Source organism: Morus notabilis, unplaced genomic scaffold, assembly GCF_000414095.1.
Source record: "Morus notabilis unplaced genomic scaffold, ASM41409v2 Scaffold78, whole genome shotgun sequence".
Taxonomy (NCBI): domain Eukaryota; kingdom Viridiplantae; phylum Streptophyta; class Magnoliopsida; order Rosales; family Moraceae; genus Morus; species Morus notabilis.
In genome coordinates this window covers 707,233-729,237 of record NW_010367622.1, presented here as the reverse complement: position 1 = coordinate 729,237, position 22,005 = coordinate 707,233, and the positions used below count along the sequence as shown (strand labels likewise).

The following is a 22,005-nucleotide window of genomic DNA, read 5'->3' as shown; positions in this document are numbered from 1 at the left end:
GGGACCATTCATGCCAATAATCCTAAAATAAAACAAAACAAGTGTAGAAATAACTATCTACAAACAAAAGTTTACAGCAGGGATATAGGGATCAAAATAAAGGATAAAACAACAAGCATTGTAAAGGAAACAAACATTCTTCGAAATTGCTTATTCCATGATAATTTTTTTTAACACAAGTACAGAATATGATGATCAAACACAGAAATTCAACAAATACAAGAAAAATGGAAGTCCATGGAAATTTACAGAAAGAAGTGTTTTAAAAATAAAGATCTTAACTTTGCATAAGTACAAACATACTTGGTCTTCAATGTAACAACAGAACCGTCACTAAGAAAATCGTTCCAAAAGTTCCAGATCTGCATCATATTTGTCGCTTGCTTCTTTCGATACCTCGGGTGTTGACAAATCTGCTTTTCTATCCATTAGGTATCTCTTAGTACCTGCCATTGACAAATCTGCAAGTATATAACATGATAAACCGTGTAACAAAGATCAAGATATCAGAGAAAAAATACCTTGCCAACCATAAAAGGATAAATGCCACTGCTTCCGCGATTTGCCAATCATACAAGGATAAGAATTGAGGCCACTTGCGCTTTAGACATCTATACACAATAGACATCACTTGACAAGAGGCGACCTCTAAAACCCGACGTCTATATTCTCTTTTGTACTAGTGTATCTATGTCTATTTTTTATTTTCTTTTGTTTATTGTCTCTATTTCTTATTTTTAAATTGTTTTTTATTTTTTGAATATTTTTACATTTTAATTTTTTGTGTGTTTTTTAAAAATACATTTTTTCTCACTTTACTCCCATAAAAGTAATTTTTGTTTGTGTTCTTTTTTTTTTTTTTTGTCAATAGTTAAAATGATTTTCTTTAAATGTGTCCTTACTTAATTATTTTGTACCTAATTTTTATCATATCAAATGTTATCTTTACACATATATTCTGTTTTTTAAATAAATTTTAAAAAAATTAAATAATTTTATAAATTAATTTCTTATTATTTGATAAATAATAAATCTTTTAAGTGTCTTTAACATCATAATACATGTAGAGCACATTAAAATTTAGTTTTATAGGACGAGGCCATTGACCTCCTTGCTTTCCTTTTCTTTTTCTTTCCTTTTTTTTCATTTGTTTGCCCATTATAGTTTGCATTGTCCTTATAGTTTCACTTCCATTTGTCTTTTTTAAATATTTGTTTTGGGAAAAGAAATCCAAATTTTCATAGAGAAATGCCTAAATTCAAATTTAGGAAGCTACAAATAAAAAACTAGACACCACCAGTGCTCCTCCCTGTGGAAGCACAGATAGTATGGCCCCACCATATTGTGTCATCTAGTTTTAATTTATTTAAATAATCTAATTATTTAAATAATATATTTACTTTAAAATTAATTAACTGGATCCTCTAAAATTATTCACATAAATTTAGAGTGAGTGTAATAATTTAGAGTTTACCAATTCTAAATAATTCAATATGGCCTATTAATTCTAAGGTTACAAATAGTATTAATTCTAAGGTTACAAATAGTATTTCAGAGATGACTTAAGAACTATGGACCTATGATTCCAAACTCCAATAAATTTAACAATAATTAAACCTTTCATTAATATATCAATTTCAGCAAGTCCAAAGTCATTCAAAACAAAATTCAATGTTATTCCACTAAAAACCTAGAATTGAACTTTTAAAACCATAGATATTTATTACTTAAAGAATTTGAATCATCTATTGATATAGCAATTACATATAGATCAATCATGCATAAATATTCGTAATTAAAACGAGGTTTATAATTCTGTTTTTATCCTTAAATACCATTGATTCTCTAATGAACAATGTATTTGTCGGGATTTGATAGATTTGGAAGGTCGATGTGTCGGGGGTTGACACACGTAAGCACACAGTTTGTGGGAAGCGAATCCAACGTGACTGAGCTTCGAAGTAGATGATGATGGTAGGACTTCCGACGAAGAAGTGGGATTGGCTAGGCCCAAATTAGGTCGAAGGACGCATGTCCTAGGACCCTCTTTGTTGCTGAAATAACGAAAATGTCCTAAAATATGTTAGAGAATCTGCAAACACAAATGAAAGAACTCCAGAGATGAAGAATGGTGGGAAGTGCGAACAAGTAGTTGATGGAGATGGAGAAAAGTAGGTCGAAGGTGCCTTGATAGAACAGTGCTCTAGAGACAAGCACGGGTTGCTCCAGAAGCGAAGATGGTGACTCAAGTGGTGGATAAGGCTTGTTGGAGAGTGAGAGTGAAGTTTGTGAAGTGGATAAGGCTCTAGTGAAAAGAACTCCAAGAGCAGCGCATGTTGCTCTGGGAGTGAGAAAAATGAAGACTTGAATGTTGTCAGAAAATGTGTGAAAAACTTTGAAAAGCTTTGTGATGGTAGTGGAAATGGATCAAAAATTGTTTTGGAAGAGTTTCTAAGGCTGTCAACACTTGGAAGCTTTGAAGAACTTCAAGTCTCTGTAGCAAGAGACTAAAGAAGTCAGGAGAAAGTGATTTGAAGATAGTGATATGAGAAAAATAGGAGAGCTTTTGGAAGATGATAGGGGTCAAGGGGAGGCTCAAAGTTCTCGAGTCTTCAGGTCATATGGAATGAGGAAGATGAGGGTATTTATAGGTGAAGTTGGTAGGATTTTAGCGGCAGCTCTGGAGGTTCGTACGGCGTGCTCTGACGGACGCCTGCACAAGCAATCTTGATAAAGTAAAGTCTTCTCACACCTTTTCAGAGTTAAAGAGGAGATTAGCCAAAAATAGAATGAAGACTTTTGGGAACTTGCTCCGGGGGTGATTCGGCGTCGCTCTGAAAGAAGCATGCATATAAGATCCAAATGGAGCAAAGTCATTAGAAGCATTTCCGGGGTTGAAGAAGAGCTGGTTCAGAAATGAAAAGAAAGGTTCATGGTGGTTGTTCTAAAGGCCAATCGGTGGCGCTCTAACAGAGACCTGCACATGGAATTCATTTTGGAGCAAAATGGTCTGACCTTCCGGATGGACAAAGGAAAGATCCAAAAATGGAAAAACTTGGAGGCAAAGTTCCGGATATGAAGCTGACATCAAGAGTTCCAAGGTCTGAAATTCTTAAGAGTGGTTGACTCAACTTCATACTCTATTGACTTCCTCTTTCGGAGGTCTGATCGCATGTCAGACCTTGTCAGAGATAGTTTACACAATGTTGGCTAAGCAACCGTCAAGTTAGCTCTGACATGAATGTTACTTTAAATGAAGCTACTCTGATGGTGAGCGTGCTCCAGACGAAGGCTGCTTCTCGTGAAGCTACTCCGAAGGGTGAGCATGCTCCAAGCGAAGGTTGCTCCGATGATAAGCTAAGCAAGAAGAAGTCCAAAGGAATGATACCTGATACGGAAAAAAGCTCCGTTAGGCATACTTGGATATGAAGAGGATGCTCCGAGAGATATGCCTACCACAGAGGGAGCCTCTATTTGGCATGTCTGGCGCTAGTAGAGCCTCTGTTGGAGTCAAAACACTGAGAAGCAACCTTGACGAAGAGGAAGAGGTTATAAGGCATGGACCCTTGACTGGGCTAGCACAAAATCGGGTATCAACAATATTCATGATCTTATCATAAATTCAGCGCTCTTATTATAACTATTTATTTGATTACATTATAAAGGAATGGTTTTTATCTTATAAATTAACATTCATAACTTTCTACTTCATTATGTTTTCAACGTATAAGGAATACAGATTCAATTACATGCCAATATTTACAAATAAACTAAAATAAAAATGACATCATAATCATGAGTCTATCAATAAATCAAAATTTTAAGATTGTTATATATATGATCATTGTTTTGATTGACTTTGAAGGCTCTATGAACTAACATAAATTTAAGGAGTCCTAATAATCACATTATATGTATGGTATATGATTCAAGGGTGTTTTGATAATTCTATCTATTCTTAAGAATAATCTTAAAAATATATTAAATCTCAAAAAAATATTTTTTAATTTTACTTTACATGTAGTATATACTATATATGTAGATTTTCTTTTTAGAATGTTGGTGTTTTGAAAAATGTTATTCAAAATATACTATTAGTTAACTTAAAAATATATATTGTGAATTTAAAAATTGTTAGTTTTAATTACTTTTTTTCCTAAAAGAGTTTCAATTAATTAATTAACAAGAAGAGCAAGATAAAATTTTTTATTACTTTTTTTTTCTAAAAGAGTTTCAATTAATTAATTAACAAGAAGAGTTAGATAAAAATTTTGTTTTATTGTTTTGCTTTGTTTATAGTCATATTAAATGAAAATTAAAACATGTTTATAAACATGTAAATTTAAAAGTGATAGGTAGAATAGTAATACAGTAAATTATTTCAAAACAATCAATATATGTGTGACAACTATCGTTTCTATTAGAAATTCTAATTGAGGGAATTTTTTTGGTTAACATTTCATACTATGAGGAAACATATATTACACTTTAAAAATTGAAAGATAAAGTGTTATAAGGGTTATAATTTAAGAGAAACTTTTGCAATTAAAGAAAATAAAAAACTTTAAAGCTCCATTTAGTTGGGGGAATAGAGAGTTGGAAGAATAGAAGTGATTATAGTAATCTTTTATGTTATTCGGTAAAATAGAGAAAAAGTTAAAATGATGGATAATAATTATTTATAAAATTATAAAATTATCTATTTAAATTATTTGTTAATAAATTTTTTAAAAGATAAAATAGTTTTTTAAAGCTTAAAAAGTGTAGATTGTTTGAATCCATAGGTTGATGAAAATTTAACAATAGAAAGGACACCTTTTTATGGGTTGTGTTGAATTTTTTTTTTTTTTTTCCCCCGCTTCTTCAAAAGTCCTCCTTTGAAAAGAAAAGCAAGTACTCGGCGATGAAGCTATACCGATTATAATATTGCCTCTCTGATTTCTTCCACCTTACTCCGTGATCTCTCTTTAACAGTGATCTTTTGTCCTTTTCTTTTGCTGTGGGTTTTAACTTTTAAGGTTGTTTTCTAACGAAAAAAATGTTGTATAGTCCCTTGGGGACAAGTAACATTGTTCTTTCCAACGTGGGTTCTTTTCAAATTTCAACTTAAAAAAAAAAAAAAAAAAAAAAAAAAAAAAAAAAAAAAGAGTAAAATTTCTTTCAGGTGGCCTTTCGGATCCGTACATTTGCATTTTCTATTCGCAATGAAAGTTCCAGGAAGTTGCCATCACTATCATTTTGTAGACAACAATTGCTAGCAAAGTCTGCTCTTTTTTTTTTTTTTTTTTTTCAATTTTGCTTTCTTAATTTCCTTGTAATAGTACGCAAATCTCCATCCTCAAGAAAGGAAGGGAATAAAAGAATGCCTCTCTCTCTAACATTAGAAGAAAAATTCTTTGATAAACCCACTTGAGTAAAGAAAGGTAATTAGCAGAAATTAAGACAAACAAAACAAGCGATGCCCATGAATCCTTGATCGGCAAGGAAAAAAAAAATACCCTTTCGGAAATTCCACGCTATACCCATTTTATAACCGCCAAAAACGATGGACTATTTGACTCGTCTTTCATTCAGTCATTTTATCGAACAGTTGGTGGGCTAACTCAAAGAAACGACAAAACAAGCAAATATTGACCAAATTCCTTTGATTGGTTCTCTTATCCATAGTTGGACTGAGATAAGAGTGCGTGTTAGTACAAAAAGATGAAGAGAGTTAAGGTGGGTTTGTGGTTATGGGCGTTGGTATTGTTCATGGGTTTGTGTACGACAATCTCATCGGCTGCATTTTTGGAGAATCGGCATAGAAGAAAATCGACGCATCCAGTTCCAGGGACGTCGTCGTTTGAGCTGAATCGAGTAGGGTCTTCTGTCGTTTTCCCCATCCACGGGAATGTATATCCTATTGGGTACGTTTTTTCCGGTCGACCAAAAAAAAAAAAAAAAAGGGCCAAAATCTTAAGCTTAAGCTGACAAAGTTAATAGGTTCTTCTTCTGTTTTCCGTTTTCTTGGAAATTGGCGTAGCTCTGTTAACTTTTTGTCGTCTTGAAAAAGTAAATAGAATGGCAAATGGGAAACAGGCTTCTTTTTTTCTTTTTTCTTTTTTTTAAATATTATTATTGTGTAGTGTTTTCTGGACATTGCCTCATTATTAAATAGAAGGGCATTTATATTTAATCTATAGTATTTTCTGTCTTGAATCAAGTTTTGCATATTATCCTTAATTAGTTACTCAGAATTTTAGGAAACTGTCAACTGAACTTGATAATTTTGATACAAAGGGTTCGTATTTAGTCATTCACGCAGACTTGTCATGTAGTGTAATGTATGGTGCCTAACATGACATCTATTTTATATGAACGCCTTTAAAAAATTCATACAACTTTTATAAATTCAAGGTAATTATCACGGTCTCATTGAATAGAGGATCTGCATTCCAGGATGCCATTCTCCTCTGTCACAAATGTTTCAAAAGTAAAATCAGCAATTGGGTATCTTGATGCAGATTTTTCAAAGATGTGGTCAATTATTTTTAGAAAACGAAGGGAAATGAATAATGGTTTCTTTTCCTTTTCATTTCAATTTTCACCTTTCTTGTGTTGGATCATGTCATGGTTTAAGATTCCCTCCTCCAGATATTTCATTACTTTGATATATTTCATGTACAATTCACAACTTGGAAACTGACAATAAACTCTATATCCCAGCTTTTATAATGTTACCCTCAATATTGGTCAGCCACCAAAGCCGTACTTCCTTGATCCTGACACTGGCAGTGATCTTACATGGCTCCAATGTGACGCTCCCTGTGTCCAGTGTACTGAGGTAAATCACAATAACAAGTCTTTTTTTTTTTTTTTTAATTTCCTTTTCTTATTTACACATGGAGAGAGAGTTCTTTATGCAGTAATCAATTGCAATTAGTGAATGAATTACACAAGTCTTTTCTGGTCTCACTATGATTCCAACAAACTTTGTTTCATCAACACCCTCTACCAATTTACTCTTGCAAGGATTTCTCATCTTCTTTTCGAGATCATCTTGTCCCGGATTTCATATTATGTTCTATTTTATTTTTTTTTTTTTTTTTTTTTTTTTTTTTTTTTTTCACAGACGCCTCATCCACTTTACCGACCGAGCAATGACTTGGTTGGATGTAGAGATCCCCTCTGCATAGCCTTACACTTACCTGGTACTCCCAAATGTGATAACCCGGAGCAATGTGACTATGAGGTTGAGTATGCAGATGGTGGTTCCTCACTCGGTGTACTTGTTAAGGATGCCTTCTACTTCAACTCCACAAAAGGAGACCAACTTAAACCTCGTCTTGCCCTCGGGTGTGTTATGTTTCTCCTTGATATCTCTGTGTTTCTTACTGGAAAATAGTTATTGGGTTTGGTCCCGTCCTATCAGTTTAAGCTTTTGGAATAATTGGTAATCGCAGAAGTATCCCGTATCATTCCTTTCAATCGAAGCTCAGTGGTTGCACATCATTATTACGAAAAACACCAAGCTTTTTTTTATAGAGAATGGTCCAGAAACAGATAAAATAATATCTTGAGAGAATACAGTGAAAAGTTATTGATGTTTTTGCTATTCAGTTTTTGACGATGCTAATTTGAAGTGGTTCATGTTTAACCTCATTTGTGAATAGTTCACTTCATGTAGAGAATGTTCTTTCAAAAAGCAAACAAGCCCTGTGTCATTGAAGTTTGTTTCAGTGCTTGCTTTTGGATCCTAAGTTCATATGATTCACTTTTCTTCAGATGTGGATACGATCAAGTTCCCGGTTCATCTCACCCGCTCCCCTTAGACGGAGTACTTGGCCTCGGGAGGGGAAAAACCAGCATTGTGTCACAACTTCATAGCCAAGGTTTGATGCGAAACGTTGTTGGCCACTGTTTAAGCGGGCGGGGTGGAGGATTTCTCTTCTTTGGGGATAACGTTTATGATTCCTCACGAGTGGATTGGACACCAATGTCCAGTGATTACTTGTAATTAATCCTTCCCGAACACTGTTATTCAAGGCATGGTATCTCTGTTTTAGTTCAAATTTCTTACTTGACAATTCCTATAACAATGTTGTTCCTGTTCATTATACCAGAAAACATTACTCACCAGGATCTGCGGAACTCAGATTTGATGGAAAGCCAACTGGTTTGAAAAACCTACTTACGGTCTTTGACAGCGGGAGCTCTTACACTTATCTAACTTCTCAAGCTTACCAAACTTTGACATTTTTGGTGAGTAAAAAGCACATTCACCATTTGCAGAATCCTGGGGGGGGAAAGTATGTCTCAAAATTTTTAGCTTCAATAAGCACATTAAGAAAGAACAATTCCATTTTCAGTCTCCTAAGGTAGCTTCTATTACTTTATTAATAATAATAATAATAATAATAATAATAATAAAGGTAGCTTCTATTGGTAAAATTCTTCCATTTTCTTGGAGAGAGAACTTATTTCCAAGTCCTGGAGTTGACAAGTTCTTATGATTTTCCATTATTAATCTAATAGTGTGATCACCTTTCTAACTTGAATGAGTTTTATTTCTTCCATTGATGATATTGCAGATCAAAAGAGAATTACCTAGAAAGGTTTTAAGAGAAGCCACAGATGACCAAACCCTACCACTATGTTGGAAAGGTAAAAGGCCATTTAAAAGGGTAAGCGATGTCAGAAAATACTTCAAGCCCTTAGCACTGGACTTCACAACTGGTGGCAAAACTAAAACTTATGAATTACCCCCTGAAGCTTATCTAATAGTATCAGTAAGTCTCACAAACGATGTTACGTCTTCTAAGTTCCATGTTTATTCTATAAATATCACTCTAGTGTTATACAACACTAACAAATGTGATTCTTTCAGTCTAAGGGGAATGTTTGCTTGGGAATTCTAAATGGCTCTGAAATCGGGCTTCAAAATTCTAACATAATTGGAGGTAAGTTTTCTATGTATATGTGATTTAGACTGGCCTTGAAGTTGAGATAGATACAATATTTCAGCACCCAATTGATCTTCCGCTCTAAAAGTTTGCTCTCTCGTCATTTCCATAGACATATCAATGCAAGATAAGATGGTGATCTATGATAACGAGAAGCAGATGATTGGATGGGCTTCTGCAAATTGTGATAAGCTTCCCAAAACAAGTAGTTTCAGCATCGGATGGTGATTTAGTATGTTCGATCCCTTTCTACTCAACACAAAGTGGTTATAAAGTATCCCCCAAAAGAAATAATATTTATAACACTCTCATTTGTGTATACGTGTATGTGTCTATATAGGTGGCCACAGTTTCTCTATAGACTCTCATTTATTTGGAGGTTGCTTTGTAATTGTGTTGTTGATAACTTTATACAAACTGGAATTGTGTAACATATCCCCAATTTACGGTAATATGATTGGCCCGGAAAAACGTATATATATATATATATATATATATGTATATGTATATATGTATATGTATATATTTACGTTAATGAACTATTTCCTTCTAATATTCTTTTTTTGCTAACCAATTAGGTTGGTGTAGATTAAATTACAGGATTTCGGGCCTTTTTCCCCTCTAAACTTTTATAATTGAGAAAATTAGTCAACTTATCTTTTAAAAAAAATTGTTGAACTTATCTTTAAAATGTACGGGTCTAAATTTTTATTATTTATTCTTGATTAATACTCTTTTGACTTAGAATGACAGTCACAGACTTTTAATCTGCTTATCATACATTCAATTAATATGAACGTAATGATGACATTATATAGATATATGAAACAAATAAATTTGTATTAATAGTCCAAATATCTAAAAAACATTGTTATATTTATTCCTAATGGCATAAACGCTAACGCCTCCTAACCGCGGCGAGTGCTCTATTCTCTTCTTTGATGCTTCTTTTGTGGATGGTAAAGCAGGCTTTAGTATGGTCCTAATGAGTAAGGGTGGCAATTCGTGTTAGTGTGTCGTATTTGTGTCAACTCGTTTATTAATCATGTCAGAAAACATCAACCCAAACACGACCTATTTATTAATCGTATTAATCGTGTCAACCCGTATAACCCGTTTAAATTAATATATTGAATAAATAACTAATATAATAATGACTTATTTAATACGGTCAAGACATGTTTAACGTTTTTATTATTCAATTTATCTTTTCCTTTAAGAAAAATAAATGAATTTTAGCTACAAATATCAAAATTCACATTATTTATATTTAATATGTCATAGAAACTTTCATGTTATATCACATATTTTTATATTGCAGATGACACATATAGTTAATCGTGTCAATTCATGTCAATTCATGTTAAGAGACCCTTGCCCAACCCATTTATTAATCGTATTAATCGTGTCAACCCGATAAAAATTCAAACTCATTTATAGTAAACTCAAACTCGCTAACTTCAAGCAGGTTTTGAGTCGTCTTATGGTGTCACTATCCGGATTGCTAGCCCTACTAATGAGTGATAGTGATACAATGTAGAAGTTTTAGGTAGGTGTTTCTTACGCTCGTTGTAGCCTAGAGGCTGAACTTGGGAATGCGTGAACTAAACCAAAATGTTTAACTGAACTTATAAGGAAATAATTTTTTTACCTTATTTTACCTATTTGTAATTTTGTTTAGACTAAATTGTAATGTAGTTAAATTTAATGTTTAAAGCTTAGATTCTTATGAATTTATGTAGTAGTATAGATGATTTTTTATTTATTTGAGATATTAAGTTTGGATAATACTATATTTAAGAGTCAAAATGAAAAGTATAATTAAAATTTCTTTTAAAAAAACATGTGCAATGGTGATAATTAGAAAATTTAAAGGGGAAAACAAAAGAAAAATGTCAAAAATTTTAAGACGGGGCCAAATTCTAAGAGGAGCCCTTAGGCCTAGGAGGGCAGCTGCCCACTCTGAGCCTAAAGCAGCTCCACCCTTGATTATAACGTGGCATATTCTAGCAAAGCAGAAGGGGTTAATAACCTAAATTACCTGATTGCGCCTTCTAGTTTTATTTTATTTTCTTTTAAAATTTATTCCCCACACTTTTTATCGTGTGAAAAAAAGTAATTAAAAAGAAAAAAAAAAACTAAATGGTTATGAAAAATATTTGATTCTAGAAATGCTAAAACAAAACATAATTTTAAAAAAATCATGATCTTATGAATTTCAAATGTTTCTTCAACAAAAAGATACTTTCATAAATAAATTTGGTTTTTGTAAATGGATATTTGTCCTTTTCTTCTTATATTGATTTTGGTCTACTACATAGTGTGTGGGGTATGAAATTAAAATAAGTTTTTCAAATTTAAGCGATCTTTCCTTTTTCTCAAAATGATTGGAATAAATTGCAAAAAGACTAAAACTAGTATACTGACGTAACTAACCCAAATAATAATAATAATAATAATCAGCCGTGAGAGACAACTTTATTTTATGATCAGCAGTTTAATTGTTCACTTTTTCATTTTTCATAGTTTTATACCACAGATTATTATATATATACTTTATACACAGTATTTATTAGTGATGTCCCAGGTAGATTATTGCTTGTATCAATATCTTTTATATATGATTAGGAAAAAATAAAAGACCTTTCGCGTGATTTATAAACTAAAAACCAGTTAACGTCACCTTAAAAAGAAAAGAGGGTTGCTTCAAAAAAAGGAAAAAAAAAAAAAGGTGGAAGGAAAAGAAAAGAGAGACAGAGAGAGGGATGGAGGGGGGTCCACTTCAAGAGTGAGCCAAAAAAAAAATGAAATTTTATATTTTGAGAGAAAGGTTGGAAGGTAGAGGTGTAAGTTTGAGTCATTCGGTCTGGGCTCAGTGGGTGAAAAAAAAATTTTAAGTCGGGTTAGTCCGGCCCTAAAAAAAAAAGGGTCGATTCAGTTTGACTCTAAACTTAAAAAGTTTAGGATCGGCCTAATCTAGTCTGAAATTTTATAAGGTATTTTTTTTAAAAAATCTTTAAAAGTGTGATGTTTAAGTTGGGCCGGTCCGGCCCTAAAGAATAGAGGGTCAGGTCATCCCGGTCTAAACTTGCAGCTCTATTGGAAGAGAATCAAACAATTTGATGTGAAAGATTGGATACTTGTTATAACCCTCCCAAGAATTCATCCTCAAAAGTTAGCTTGTAAGAAAAATGTGCCCAAGTGGTTATAAACTCACATGTTAGTTCATACTTTAACAATGTGAAACTCGACCAGAATCTTAATATAAAGGTGGGACATGCTCTTATACTAATTGTTATAACTTTAGGTAGAACTCATCCTTAAAAATTAATTTATAAAGAAAGAATACCTAAATAATTATAAACTCATATTTTAAGTTTATATTTTAATAATGTGAGACTCAATAGACTCCTAACATGACTTTGCAAGTCAACTAGAGGGTGACGTTTGTGTAGCGAAAGCAATACCTTTTCTTAACTTCACCACTAAAATCTTTAGTGGTGAAGTTAGAAAAGGTATTGCTTTCGGAGACTTTTTCGACACAGATTTGATATTTGAAAGGTAAAAATCAATATGGATGGAGAGATGCTGACGTGAATCAAGGGAGAGCGCTTACGGAGACTTTTTCTAAATGTGGAATATATAGATGAGGAAATCACCACGCATTGAGTCATACCGCGTTGATCTAGGGACGTGTTCGTGAGAAATTGCTGCATCTTGTGAAATTGTATTTGATGTTGATTTTGTGATATTTTTTGGGATAAACTGTGTGCATTGATTTCTTTTCTTTTTTTTTTAAGTGAAAACTTGACTTTTTTCCAAGCATCAAAGCAATATTATGTGCTCGTACATAAGAACCAACGAAAGAAGATGCATCATATATATATATATAAAAGAGAACCAATGAAAGAAGGTACATGGGCTAAAAAAAAAAAAGGGTCTAACGACAGAGAACAGGCGAAATTTGCTAAGCTGTGGGCTAAAGAATTTTCTCAACGGGGAATGTAACAAACAATATTGCTACTAGTTACGGAGATAGCATCTCTGATATCTTTAAGAAACAAACAGAACTATGGATTTTCGGGCATGGAAGATGAAGGTTTTTTTTTTTTTTTTTTTTTATTTTGGCTAAAGGGAAAGACAGTTTAAAAAATGTCATATCAGTAAAAATATAAATTTTATTTATTTATTTATTTATTTATTTATTTATTATTGCTTGGATCATGATATTGATCATAGGGCTTTGAGTGAGAGATTAGACTCAAGTTTGGTAGGTGAGTAGTAACGGCGTCATGGATAACATAAGCACTAAAAAACTCTTTTAATTCGAAAATATTTGGAGAATGAGCAATAAGTTTTTCAATGAGGAAGACATTGAGAGATTGACTTTCGGCATCACATTAATGAGATAAAAGGTCATTGCAACCTCATGAGGTCAAAAAGTGAGGGTAATGGACGTGTGGAGTAATGCAAGGATTAGATTAATTTCCACCTCAAAATACTTTTGGATTGTCGTTGTATCAGAAATCAAATTGAATGTGGTGTAAAGTTCGTATAAATATTCTCGGAATTAATTCTTAAACTCGCCATGCGAAAAGCTGACGGTTGACCGGGTATTAAAATATAAGATAGACCAAGTAGGAAACAACTTCAAAATAAAACAACCCGTGGGGCTGTTTAGTTCGCTGATTCGAGTTTTTAATTTGAGTTGATATGTGATTTTATGTAAGAGCTTTTTACTGTAACAAAACTCGAATTCTAAACTCGAATCAGCAAAATGAACGGAGCCCACGTAATTGCATTATATTAATTAATATGTTCTCCTATCTTATCAATCTAGCTTGTCTTCCACGCATATATAATGCCATATTGTCTAGACTGTAGAGACGAAGAAGTTTTGAATTACCTTAATCTACCAAATCAGTGTCGAGCCAAAACCTACAAATCAAAGAGAAGAAAAAGTCTTTGGATTGCATGAAGATATGGATGCTGCCGAAGAGCTAGATATAGTGATAGTTGGTGCCGGCATTTGCGGCCTCGCCACGGCCCTCGCACTTCACAGGTACTTCTCTTTTTCCTCGGCGAAATTGCGAAAACAAATTAATCGATCAAGGTTACGCGTTTTTAGTGATGGAAAGAGGATGAAACGTTCGTCAAGTGAAAATTTTGTTACTATAAACAACGTACTTATAATCTTTATTTCTTTCTGGTGAACCTGAAGAAGTCTTGATCACGTTGCTGTTATTATTATTATTTTTTTTCCTTTTACTACATGTAAAATATGTGTACATAGGAAGGGCATAAAAAGCGTAGTTTTGGAAAGATCAGAGAGGCTCCGAGCTTCCGGCGCGGCCATTGGCATTTTGACAAATGGTTGGCGCGCACTTGATCAACTTGGTGTCGGATCGAGGCTTAGACAAACTGCAGTTCTTCAACAAGGGTATTGTCTCTATAATTTTGACCATTAAATCTTATTATTCTGCAAACTATAACCTAAATACTGCTTATTCTTTTTCAATTATTAATGACCCTTTTAGTTGCTTACATTTATCTTTAATCTTCGAAAACAGAACACGAGACATATGGCTAGAAAGCAACAAACAAGAAGTAAGACCGACCTCGTAAGTCAAAGAAAGAGAGATATAGGGGTTCTTATACGGTGGCTTCTCCGACTGATATATCTGTTTTTTATTATTACATCCTATTAAAATCACATTTTAATAAAAAAATATATATGCAAAATAATAGTTCTTAATATAGAACTAACGGTTAAATGGTTTATAATACAAAATTAACAGCTAAAATAAGAGATCTACTAATATTTTATTTTTTAAGTCTTATCTTAAAAATCTCCAATAATATTATAAACTTACAAATTGATTGCTTTTTCTTTAACCACGTGTCAAATTCTCATTTATTCCTTTATTTTTTTTGTTTTTGTTTTTTTTTTTTTTTCTGATTCTTTTTACTTTTGGTTTCTTATTTTTTTTCTTTAGCTTAAAGACTTCTATATAGTTTGTTTTTATCACTTCCTTTTTTAAAATTTCTTTCTTCTTTTATTTTGCCTATTCTCTTTTTTTTTTCTATAACTTTCATAGTTTATTTTTTGTACAATATCGTTTTTGAAATATTTTCTTTTTCTTATTTTCTTTTGATTAAAAATAATTCTTTTCAAACATCTCCCTACTTAATTTTTTTTATTGTCAAAATTCTAATATAACTTTAATTTTTTTCGATGTGATTTTTTAAAATATTTTTTTCTCTTATTCTAACTAATGGAATTAGTTTCTAAGAAGGCTACGGATTTTGATGCAGAATCGAATCATAGAATTATTTTTTACGTGCGTAGTACGTAGCTCAATTAGTATATATACTTAAAAAGAATTAATGCTCTTTTTTATGGAGCCACATGGCAGCCCCTCCTCTTTCCTTTTTTTTCTTTCTTTACTTTTTGTATCTTTATTTTTTTAGTTTTAAATGTTTTGTTTTGTTTTTTTTTTTCGTTTTTTAAAATTTGTTAATGTTTTTTTTTACATTTTTATTTTTTACTTGTGATTTTTTAAATTATATTTTCCATCACATTACTTTTATAAAAGTACTTTGCTTCGCATGTTTTCTTATTATATTTTTTTAAATGTATCTCTACTTAATTATTTTTTGTCTAATTTTTATCGCATTAAAAGTTATCTTTACACTATTTTTTTATACTAAATCGTGTTCGTTTAATTTACAATTATATAAAATCTTTTCCACTACTTAGTGTTTAAAATTAAAAGCAAATATCGTTTCAACTAAAATTTTATAAAAAAATAGATTTAAATAGTTATATAAATGAATTTCTAATACTCTCTTTTAAGTATTATCAACATGGCAAACGTGCCGAGAACATTCCTAAAATGAGTATAATAAAAAGAGGCAACAAGAGCTGCTGTATGTTGTAAAAATTAATCGGTCGAGTAACAAAGTGAAATTTTATAATTTTTAATATAAGCACGAGATGCTAAGTCACTCTCTATGAACAATACATTAAATCTAAATAATTTAATACCTCTTGAAGAATGTGACAACACTTCTAATAGAGCTTTGAAAGAGAATCGCTCTTTAAGTAACTAGTCTTCTAATATTCTCCTTTTTCTACGAACTGTTTAAGTAATTCTTTAATCAATTAGTATTCTCCTTCCAGCCACTATATGCTTTACAAAAATTAATTTTTCACTCTCAGTATACTTGGCGCATGTTTAAGTTTGAGAGTTCAAACCACACTAATTTTTAATTCAAACAGAATTATCTTTTATTAAAAAAAAATTTAAAAAAATTTTATTACAGTATTTTTCTCACAAAATTAAATTTTAATTCAAACCACTTAAGCTCTGTTCATTTCTCTAATTCGAGTTTTTCTACAGTAAAAAGCTCTCACAAATAATCACATCTAACTTTTTTACTATAATAAAAAACTCTCACATAAAGTCACATCTCAACTCGAATTAAAAATTTAAATCAACGAACTAAACGGATCCTTAATTTAAACCCTCAAAGTAATAAGGAGAGATTTTCTCTCTCATCCTCATGCCTATCTGCGCTCACCACGGGTGTATTCCACTATGCAATTCACCCACTGCAAAGATCCCTAAATAATTTTTAAATGATTGAATTTACTTTTTACACATCCGTATTATTTTAAAATTATCTTTAATTGTTTCATAAGATTACTAATTCTTAACCACTTTTTTTTTTCACATCCACCATTTATTTAAGAAAAAGACAAAAGATGATTTTCTAAAAAAAAAAAAAGATTTAGATCAGATACCAAAAAACATAGAGATTCCTGTTAAAAAAAGAATTACGTATCTCGTGATCACCGACTCAAATTTTTATTATTTGAATATGATATAAATGTTTTTAGTTTGTCAAAAAATATTTTAAAAATATACTGTACATTCAAAAAATTATTGGGCCTGTTTGTTTCCGGTCTCGTTTTTATTTTTCACAATTTTTGAGAAAAAACGCGTAAGAAAACGTGTTTGGTGTAAAATTTTCTAAAATCAAAACTGAAAACACCCGTTTTCATTTTCTCTTTTTTTCTCATCTTTCTGAAAATGAATTTTTTCCGTTTTCATTTTTCTTGTTTTCATTTCCAAACTTCTGAGACTGTAAAGGCCAGATTTGATCTCATCGACAACAGATCGACCTAGAACACGCATGACTTTGTTTGACCCAAGGAAAAATCTAGCAAACCCAAATCCGATGCTCTCACCGCATGGAACCGGAACCAGACGCGGAGCTGCATCCATGGCGGCGAGGGACGAGCAAGAGAGAACACACATGAGCTAGGATCTGAGATCTTGGATCCGCCGCGATCTCATGGTGACGAAGCGAACGATGACGATGATTGCGTCCGTCGTAGCGACAACGTCTTGTCCAAACATGGCAACAGTAGAGAAAGGGGGCGGAAAGAGAAGAGAGGAGGGAGATCTCGTAGAATCCACGGTTGACGCCGGTGAAGGATTGAACGTCGATCCTCACGGATCTCGAACTCGGCGAGATGCACCAATGGCACTGGCTCTCCACAGCGTCCTCAATCTAAGACGAGCGAGATGAACGACACCGGATCTACCCAGATATCCAGTCAGATCGCGTGCCTTCTTTAGTCACGACACGGCAGAGAGAGAGGAAACCAGAGAATGTGGGACGAAGACAAGGAGGGTAGAGAGAGAGCGACGAGATGAGATGAGAGAGAGAAGCGGATTGAGAGTGACAATAAATTAGGGTTTAGACTGTATTAACTAAGGGTATTTTTTTATATAATTATTAACTAAGGGTTATTATTTATTTAATATATTATTAATTTAAATATTATTACATATTTTTAAAAATTAAACCACCAAACACAATTTTAGTTTTTTTTAAACTGAAAATAATCTCGGAATAAAACTACCAAACGCATTTTCAGAAATGATTCCAAAATGAAAATAAAAACGTTTTCATTTTCATTTTCAAAAATAAAAACGTTTTGGAACCAATTCCAAACGCACCCATTAATTTTCAATTTTCTTAAAATTTTATCAATTTCAAATTAATTAGAAGATTAAATGAAAAATTCATGAATTCTTTATTATGATTTATTTTCTTTCATATCATACTAACAGAAAAGAAATTAATTTCTTTTGAAAAATATATATTAAGAGGGACATCAAGAAGATTGTGCATCAAATTGTTTAATAGTAATCATTGTGTGTGTGATACGTGTCCTATCTATTAGAGATTCTAACATAAGATTTTGTTAATTTATCATACTTTAAGAGGAACAAATATTACGTTTGAAAATTGAGAGATAAAATATTAGAAGAATTATAGTTTGGGTGAACTTTTTAACTAATACATTTGCCTTTAAGAGGAGATATAGTTTTATTTGTTCAAACTCTAAACCTACATTATAAGTATTTGAGTTTATCACTAGAGTAAGCTTCTTTTTTTTTAGTAACATACACATATATGTATATGTGTGTGTGTGTGTGTGTATATATATATATATATTAAATTCTATTAAACTGTATTTGTTTGGATTGAGGAACAAAAAAAAGAACATAGATGTATGTATCATTCTTGTAACATTTCTAAGCTTGATTGGGTAGGAAAGGAGAAGCCCGTGGTGTAAAAAGGAGTGACCTAATTGACATCCTTGCTCAAGATTTACCCCGTGGCACCATTCGGCTTGGATGCCACATACTCTTCGTGGAATTGGACCCTTTGACCAACTTTCCCATTCTTCAGTTTCGTAATGGACGTACACTCAAGGCCAAGGTAACACGCAAACTTACTTGCATCAGATATTTATTGTTGTTCTTATTATTATTATTATTATGATGATTATTATGATTATGATTATTATTATGATTATTATGATGATGATTATTATTATTATTATTATGATTATTATTATGATTATGATGATTATTATTATTATTATTATTATTGTCAATATTATTATCATTATATTTATAATTGAGTAATGACACCAACTCAAATCTTAATTTTTGTGTTTCAATTGACGTGGTATGTGAATTGTCATTTTTTTATAGGTAGATGTAATATTTTATCATTAATTGATATGGTAATATTTTAAACCTCTATTAATGTAAAAATGACAACTCACATATCATATCAGTTGATATACAAGAGTTTGAGATTTGAGTTGGTATACCTGAAACGCATATGGTCTTGTGAATATTTATGATGGAATAGTATTGATACATAATAAATTGTGACATCTACAACGTTAATGAATAACATAATTCTTCCATTCCACACATAAAAAATATCATTACAAATCTAATTAGTTGAATGTTTGTTTCTGCACAGATTTTGATTGGGTGTGATGGAGAGAACTCGGCAGTGGCGGAATTTCTAAGACTTAAACCAAAAAAGGTCTTCCCTGCGCGTGTTATGAGAGGGCTAACCTACTATCCAAGCCCCCATGGGTTTGCCCCTGAGTTTGTCAAAACTCATGGGAAGGACGTTGTGTTTGGAAGAGCTCCAATCTCAGAAAACCTTGTTTATTTGGTCCTACTTTTACCAGGTTACCCCAAAGGTATCTACTTTTAGTACTATCCTATTATACCAATTTTTTTTCAATGAACAATGACGTTGGGGTTAGAAATCCTTGGTGGATTCTGTTTAATTTTTTCACAAATAGAATTTGCTATAATTTGCAAATCTCTCTCTTGTTAATAGTAATATTAGGAACAAAAAAATAATAGTATTTAGTCCTTTTACATTGCAGGGGATGCTTGACAAATGTTAATAAATATTATGAACACGACTAGTATCAGACATTTGCATAAATATTTTGTTTTTTTATTGTTTTTATTTTAAACTAATGTTAAAAAAAAAAAAAAAAAAAAAAAAAAAAAAACGGCCGGACAGATTCAGAGATTTTCAACGATCCAGAGCTACTAAAAAAAATGGCTCTAGAGAAAACCAACAGTTTCCCAAAGGAAATAATAGAAATGATCAAAAACTGTGACATAACTTCACTGTCCCTCAAAGAGTTATGGTATAGACCGGCTTGGGAAATACTTCTGGGGACGTTCAGAAAAGGGACGGTGACCGTGGCCGGTGACGCGATGCACGTGATGGGGCCGTTTCTAGCACAAGGCGGCTCCGTGGCCTTGGAAGACGCAGTAGTCCTTGCTAGATGTTTGGCACAGAAGATCCATGCTAGGACTTTTTCTGAAAGAAATCATGAATTAATAAGGAAGAACGTGGGACAAGCAATGGACTTGTACGTTAAGGAAAGGAGGATGAGGCTGGTGGGATTGTCTGCTCAAACTTATTTGACTGGCTTGTTGCTTAGCTCTACATCAACGATAAGGAAGCTCTTGCTTCTTGCGTTGATTACTGTCCTTTTTCCGGATCCAATTCATCACACACAATATGACTGCGGTCACCTTTAAAAATTCACCAATATATATATATTTGATAATTTACGTTAGTCGTCTTAGTTGTATCATGAGAATATACATGGTTTATTTGTTGTATTGATAATTTAATATCCCTTACCATTAATGTCTATCGTGCTCTAGGACTTCAAGTTGTATATATAAGATCAAAGGGAAAAAAAAAAAACCAGAAATCCGATCACGCAAAATGGACAAAAATATTATTTATAAAGTCATTCCACTAAAAAATAAATAATTGTCATATAATTAATAAAGAGAAAATAAAAAATAATAAAGATACATAATTATTTAGATAACATAAATAATAAACATGTACAAAAGCATGACAAACCTTGTACTTTTATCTTATGTTGGACATTGTATGCACTTGTTTTCTATCTATCAAGTTTTTCTCATCAGAGATCAACTTTGCTGATAGAAGGTTTCAAGTAGTCCTTTAGTTTTTTGCTAAGAGTATCGTTTTCTTCAAGAAGAAGAAAATAACAAACTAAATATAAATAGCTATAATTATCCTATTTGTGGTAGTTATAGGAATTCAATTTAAATTAAGATTTAGAAAAAGTGACAACTCACATGTCACATCAGTTGGTATATAAAAATTGAGATTTGAGTTGGTGTCTCTAATATTATTTTTAAATAATTAATAATAATACTAATAGGATTTAATTTTTGGATAATTTAATCTCAAATATTTCAATTAGATATCTTTTGAAATGGTTTTATTTAAATAAAATAGGATTTGAATTGATTTGAAATTACATAACTCCATTAGGAACGCTTCTGAGTGGTGGCCATTTTTTACTATGTTTGGCATTGTGATTGGCACCAACATCTAATTGAGAAGAGAGAAAAATTACTCTTTAGCCTCCTAGTCTAACTGAAACTCCTCTAATCCCCACCCACATTAAGAATAGATACATAGGGTGCTCATGATCTATTCTTAAAGCATCAAGAAAGGAACTCTCTGAAATATTTTAGTTAAATTCTAGCTAAAATAGCTAAAAATGTTATTTTAATTAGTAATTTTTTTTGGTGAATCAAACCATACTCTCTATTTCAACTAAATATAAATTATTTTAATATTTATTAAATTTAAAATATAAATAATTTTATTGAATTTACAAAAGAATCTTTACATTTATTACATTTAAAAAAATAAAATAATATAAAAAAATGAAATGGCTAGCCTCTCCATGCTAGCTATATTTAGCTAGTGTGAAATGCATTTTCTAAAATAGTTAACCATTTAGCTAATTGATTGGAGTAGAGAAAAGTTTTTTTTTTTTTTTTAAAGCTAAATCGTAAATTATTTTGACTAAAAATATAAAATGGCTAGTATGGTTAGAATTGATCTTAAACTGCATAAGAGTACTTTAGAGGGACAAAATTAGTTAGTTCCTGTATAGGATCAAATCCACAATTAAATTTGTAAAGAATACTAGTGGCCGCTTATGAGCATCCATTGGAATGATGGGTATTTCAATTAGAGGGTTAAGAAATGAGTCCGAACCCGACGAACGCACCCGAGCTGACCTAACCCTACCCGAATATAGTGTTGAATTTTTTTTATATATTTTTCGGTTGTACATATGCCAAACCTTCAT

At 31.9% G+C, this 22,005-nt stretch overlaps 2 protein-coding genes across 2 annotated transcripts; both read left to right on the top strand.

Moving 5' to 3' along the window:
• The first annotated feature begins 5,320 nt into the window (after positions 1–5,320).
• Positions 5,321–9,405, top strand: LOC21410513 (aspartic proteinase Asp1). Its single transcript, XM_010112953.2, has 8 exons — positions 5,321–5,906; positions 6,706–6,823; positions 7,112–7,335; positions 7,765–7,992; positions 8,103–8,241; positions 8,571–8,768; positions 8,867–8,939; positions 9,055–9,405. Exons 1-8 carry the CDS (start codon positions 5,704–5,706, stop codon positions 9,168–9,170), a joined length of 1,299 nt encoding a protein of 432 aa, XP_010111255.1. The 5' UTR covers positions 5,321–5,703; the 3' UTR covers positions 9,171–9,405.
• A 4,519-nt stretch (positions 9,406–13,924) lies between these two features.
• LOC21410512 (monooxygenase 1) lies at positions 13,925–20,396 on the top strand. The gene is made up of 6 exons (XM_024175315.1): positions 13,925–14,004; positions 14,236–14,382; positions 14,513–14,563; positions 18,575–18,743; positions 19,302–19,530; positions 19,866–20,396. The coding sequence occupies exons 1-6, from the start codon at positions 13,925–13,927 to the stop codon at positions 20,393–20,395; spliced, it is 1,206 nt and encodes a 401-aa protein (XP_024031083.1). The 3' UTR covers position 20,396.
• The last annotated feature ends 1,609 nt before the right edge of the window (positions 20,397–22,005 follow it).